The 6,124-nt window shown below is 39.4% G+C and overlaps 1 protein-coding gene across 1 annotated transcript in view; it reads left to right on the forward strand.

Moving 5' to 3' along the window:
- Positions 1–5,629: 5,629 nt before the first annotated feature.
- LOC141086237 (uncharacterized) overlaps positions 5,630–6,124 on the forward strand; it is a 1,637-nt gene continuing 1,142 nt past the window's right edge. Inside the window, exons 1-2 of the mRNA XM_073572104.1 lie at positions 5,630–5,771; positions 5,877–6,124. The exon at positions 5,877–6,124 is cut by the window's right edge and continues 1,142 nt beyond it. Of these exons, the coding sequence (XP_073428205.1) occupies positions 5,641–5,771; positions 5,877–6,124 (379 nt within the window). The 5' untranslated portion in view covers positions 5,630–5,640. The remainder of the gene's footprint in view (positions 5,772–5,876) is intronic.

The raw sequence follows: 6,124 nt of genomic DNA on the forward strand, positions 1-6,124 counted from the left end.
GAATTTCCTTTGTACAACATCGCTGAAGACTTTTAGATAGTGGCCTCTGTCTTCCAATGGATAAAATTTAGATTTGATTGGGACATTTAGATGAAAGGAATCATAATCTACTTCACTATTAATTTGTGTATCTTCATTTGTACCATTACAAGTAGTGTTATTCATTTCTTTAATTGCAAAATGTCTTTTTAATGTAAGTTTTCTAATAAACAATTGGAGGTCTAAAAAAAGATCAAAATCGTTTGTTTTGTAAGTGGGGCAGAAATTCAATCCTTTTGAGAGGACTCTAATTTCATCAATAGTGAGGATATGAGAGGATAAATTAAAGATATTACTACCCTCAGAGGAACAATTATTTTTATCCTTTATTTTCCATTTATTTTGCCTTTCTTCTTTTCGGCCCCCTCTGCATCCTCTATAGAGCCCTTTCTTTTTCCAGTTCTTGGTGAAAAGAAGTTTTTTACCTGAGAGTTTTTTACTGTCTGCGGTAAAAAAGGAACCGTAGCAGTATTGTTAGTGTCTGAATTATCAATTAGGATCGTATTCCCATTGGAAGTATTGGAAACAATACCATTAGGGGCGGAATTGTGTTTGGATATATTTAAATCTATATCCTCGTGTATGGAAAGGTCCAATAGTGAATTAGGAGTGGACTCAGGAAATTCAATAAGTGCAGGTGAAGAGAGAGCTGCAGGAGTGGGTGTGATAATTTTATCATTGATAATGGTAGGATTAGTGGTATCTATTAAATTCTTCCTAGTGTCATTATCATTAAACTGTTTTATTTGTTTTTTAATACTTTCTAAATGTTTAATGGCTTCAATAAGTGGTGCAGTGGTTGCAGTGCTTTTTATGACAGGGGGTTTAGAAAAGATATTTTCCTTATTTCCAGTTGGTAGACCTTTGGAGGGTAAAACCAAAGGTATAGGGGATTGTCCTAAAGTGATTTTATCATTTATTTTATCTTGTTCTGTCATATTAGTTGTTACTTCCAAACACTCGGTAATACATTTCTTTTCAACGGTTTTCGTCTTATTTCTATAGTCCTCTCTGTCTCTCTGTAATTTTTTAGATTTCTTTAGAATAGTTTCATGCTCCACTTGCATGACATGCGTTATAACGTTAGAGTTAATCTTCTTGTATTCTGGATGTTTATGGAAAGGGATAAGGTCTTTTGATAGACTCATAACCTTAAGAGCTGCCAGTTCAGCCAATTTAGATCTTTTTTTATATAGTAATAAAATCATTTTATGCATACAATTGTTAAGGTTATTGTCCCAATCTTGCGTAAAGCTCAAATCGTTCATAAAAGGTGAGTCGAACACTAACCTCAGTCCCCGAGGGCATATGTTCTCTTCTAAATAGATCGATAAAAAACGTGCATCCAAACCATAATGGAGTTCCTCCTTAATAGCTTCTTTAAAGTTATAAAAAATCTTCCGGAGTGTCTTTGTTTCGTCTTCACTGAAAGGGTTGACAGTTTCCTCTTCACCAGTGGAAAAGCCGATATTCCCAATTGTCTGTAGTATTAGTCTTTCCCTGGACGAGAGTCTATTCTGAAAATATTCCATCCTTGGACAGAGTAACGGACCCTCTGCTGCTCAAAATCCAAAACACTAACAGTGTTTTCCACGCACCGTCAGGGGTTTAGAATAATTAGAACTGCAAGGAAAAAAAGCGCAATAGGGTCTTATCTGAGAAAATCAAGATATCAAATAGTAGTATATACTCACCGTATACAGGAGAGTAACAGGCATAAAGAAATGCGGTCAGCTTGCTGCACATCCAAATGACCACGCTGTGGCCATAAATCTTCAGATTCACTAATAGGACTTTTATGGATCAAAACGTGCGCTGCCAGACCATCAATCCTCACAGGTGGTATATTTAATATATTTATTTCCCAACGCGTTTCGAGGTCATAAAACCTCTTCCTCAGGGGATGACATGTACAGGCAGGTAAAGACATTGCCGGTTTTATACATACATGGTTCAAATATTGGCGCCAAGAGTCACATGTTGGGGAAGGGATAAAGGTCAGAGATCATCAGTATAAATGTTTAAAAACTTAGTACATTCAAAAGAATTAATACATTTGGTGTGTTCACAGATAAAAAATAGAGAAGAGGAAGGAAGTGAAGAAAAATAAAGAAGAAATAAAGGAAAGAAGAAAAAAAGAAAAAAAGAAGGAAGCGCTGCACGAACCCGTGGAAAAGGAACGAAAAAAAGGTGTTAGCCACTGTGTGATCCGCTACTCCAAGTGAGCAGAGGGAAAGTTGCTGAGAGAGGAAGAAATGATTAAAAAAATATATTAAATAATAAAAGTGAATATTGTTGGAAGTGAATGTGTTAAAATCTTTATTAGTACATGAAATGCAGTTGAAATTGGATGAATAAAAATATATGAATAAAAAAATAAAAAATATATGAATGAAAATTGAATAAAAACGAGTCTGACCAAATATAAAATTAAAGGTTGGTAAAAATACAAAAGGTGAGGAATTAAAACCAGGATGGATGTCTGGTAAACTAATTGGAATCGCTGGAGAGAAGAACACTTCTATAGACGGTCCTAAGGGCAGAAGCACACAGAAGAGGAAGCAGATTCAGGGAGGGAAATATGCACGGGAGATCAGAAGGCGAAAGATCGGGTCCAGGAGAAGAAGGGAAAAGAAGCAGGAACAGCAGAGTCCCGCACCCTGAGAGTGTAAAACAAATAGAACAAGTGCAATAAAATTATATTAATATGCAAACAGTAATTTACACGCAATGAAACAACAGAGAATAAAACCAAGATTAGTAAAAGAGGCATGACAAGTTCAGAGAGCGGTGGCCAAAAGTTGAAGCATAAAAACGCAATCTTAAAAAATATTTGCACAAAAAAATATGTAAGAATAAACTTCATTAAACTCAATATCTATTTAATAAAATTATTCAGACAAGGGGATGAGCAGTAAAATTATTTTTATAGGAAGACTTCAGTGATTTCGTTAAGACCATTAGGTCTTAAAGTATTCAGCCTATAAATCCAAAAAACCTCCTTTCTGTTCAGTGACCCCATTCTATCAGTAATACTATTTGGAATGTGTTCAATGGGGCTAATTTTCAAACCATTTGGATTTTTATTATGCTCAACTGTACAATGCCTAGAAAGACCATGTTTTAAAAACCCTTTTTTTAATATTATGTCTGTGAGAGTTAATTCTCAAATGCAGTGGTTGGGTTGTCCTCCCCACATACTGCTTACCGCATTCGCACTCAATCAAATAAATCACAAAGTCAGTGGTGCAGGAAAGAAACTCCTTAATGGGGAAAACTTCATTTGTACTAGTTGATTTAAAATTCTTTTCTTTATGTGCGATACAAGTACAACATAGACAGTTCCTCTTGCCGCATTTGAAAATACCATAAAGAGGGGTATTAAAAACAGATAAAAATTTGCTGCTACTTTTAACATTTTTTAACCGGCTAGGAGCCACTGTGCTCTTAATGGTGGGGGCTCTTCTAAAAGTCACGCCAGGTTTATTTGGGAGGAATTTCTGCAGTACGGGGTCATTCAGTAAAATGTGCCAGTTACTCCTCAGAATTTTCCTAATTTCTGTGTGCTCAGAGCAGAATTGCGTGATAAAATTAGTCATAAATTTGTTGCTTTTGGGTTTAACCGTTTTAATGCCATTAAGGCTGGTTTCACATTAGCGCTTTTGTGCGCAGCGCATCGGGCGCACCAGTGCGCATGCGCACTGCGCACCTATATTTTACATGATGTGCGCATGGTCTTGCGCATATTTGCGCTTTCGTGCGCATGCGTTTTTTTGTCTTTTGCGCCAGGCGCGTCAGACGCAACATGTTGCATTTTTGGTTCCGCCCTGTCTCGTTAAAACAACGCATGCGCACGGAATGCGCACGGAATGCGCAAAAACACCACATTGGAGCCTATGGGAGCGCAATACTTGCGCATGGTCTTGCGTTTTTATGCGCATGCGTTTTTTACATAAACATGACTGAAATTTGGTCTAGACAGTAAAAAAACAAAATTGAACCAAGGTGATAAAATGGTGTGGGCACTGGGATTCCACAATACTTTAAGGATTGCTCACTAGTGGACACACAGCACAAGCTGCACCAATGTAAGTATGAAAAACCTAATGTCTGGCTGAAATTTCAATACATTTCTATGTACTTATGTCTCTTTTTTTTTTTATTGCAGCATGTCTTCATCTGGTGAAGAATATGTCCCCGGGACAGGGCAAGAGGCAGAAGAAGTGAGTACTATGCTTCCGTATGGATTTGAAAAAATAAACACATGTGATTAATTTTTTTGGTTTAATTTTCAGAGCTCATCCTCCATCACGCCACCACCACCGGAGGAACGGCAGGAGCAGCAAGGCCAAGTGCGGGCGGGTAGACGTGATGTAAGTACAGACGGACTGTTTGTTTTTTTTTTTTTACTTATTTTCTAGTCTGGTTTTTTTTTTTTTTTTTTTTTTTTTTTGTATTTTTTAATTTTATTTTTTTTAAATTTTCATGGTTGTTTTTTTCGATGTTTGTTGTTTTTTTTCCATTTATTTCCATTTAAAACAAATAATTTTTTCATGGATTGTTTATCAATATCTAGGGCTCAAAGTGTGTATGTGTGTGTGTGTGTTTGTGTGTGTGTGTGTGTATGTTTGTTTGTTTGGGTATATGGGCACGGGACTATGGGATGGAGGATATATATGATGGGTATATGGGCATGGGATAGAGGATATGTATGATGGTATATGGGCACGGGACTATGGGATGGCGAACATGTATCATGTGTATATGGGCACAGGCATATGAGATGGCGAATATGTATGATGGGTATATGGGCACAGGACTATGGGATGGAGGATATGTATGATGGAATATGGGCACGGGACTATGGGATGGAGGATATATATGATGGGTATATGGGCATGGGATGGAGGATATGTATGATGGTATATGGGCACGGGACTATGGGATGGCGAATATGTATGATGGGTATATGAGCATGGGACTATGGGATGGAGGATGTGTGATGGGTATATGGGCACTGGACTATGGGATGGAGGATATGTATGATGGAATATGGGCACGGGACTATGGGATGGAGGATAATTTTAAATTTATATAACTAACCACAGTTAGTTACTATGCCCGGGCAGCTCCGGGCTCTTCAGCTAGTTATCGATATTTTTTTTTTTTTAAATCTTTCAAAGATTAATGTTTGTCTTTCTTTTCTAGGCTCCACAGCGGGAGGAGGACCTCGCCCTGGACAACGACGAGCTCATCCGTCTAGTCCAGGAGCGAGTCCCGTTGTGGGACACCCGTCACCAACTGCACTCGGACAACGTGGTGATCCGGCGGCTCTGGAACGAGGTGGCCGCATCGCTGATGGATGGCTGGGACAATGCCTCTCCCCGGGTCCGCAAGGATTTTCGTAAGTATTTAAATGCAGTGTGATGCAGCAGTGATCTTGGCCGGGATCACCCAACTGTGTGTGATGCTATTAACTCCATGGAGTTTCTATCATCACACACAGTTGGATGATCACAGCCTCCAGTGCATAGTCTTACTTTTTTTCTTTTTTTTTTTTTTTCCATCACAGTGAACAAAGTCAGAACCCGTTGGCGCTCGATGAAGGACCGCTTCAACAGGGATATCCGTCAGGAGAATAAGGTTCGCAGTGGTGCTGCGGCAAGGACCGGCACGAAGTACCGATACCATCGTGCCTTGGCATTTTTAAGACCGGTCCTTGCCTCCCGAACGTAAGTATTTTCTAGTTGTATTGTGTTTTATTCTGTGCTTTTCTATTCCACAGGAGTTGGCGATTGTTAATTTATGGTAGTAATTTCTTTCTTTTCTTTTCACAGCACCTGGAGCAGCACCCTGCAACCTGGTCCCGAAGCGGTCCTTCATCAAGCTGCCCCGGACCCCTCCCAGCCATCCATCAGCGAGGAAGCACCTTGCAGGTCTGCACCACAGTCATCTGGAGACCAGGAAGCTGGTCGCTCAGGTGTTCCCCTGTCCCAGGTCTCTGCCACTGGTTTTGCGGGCACTTCCCGCCAGCAGCGGCAGAGGACCTTGGACAGGCCTCTCATGCCCGAGTTCGTTGAATTGA

Source organism: Dendrobates tinctorius, unplaced genomic scaffold (genome assembly GCF_039654945.1).
Source record: "Dendrobates tinctorius isolate UK_male_01 unplaced genomic scaffold, ASM3965494v1 ptg000030l, whole genome shotgun sequence".
Taxonomy (NCBI): domain Eukaryota; kingdom Metazoa; phylum Chordata; class Amphibia; order Anura; family Dendrobatidae; genus Dendrobates; species Dendrobates tinctorius.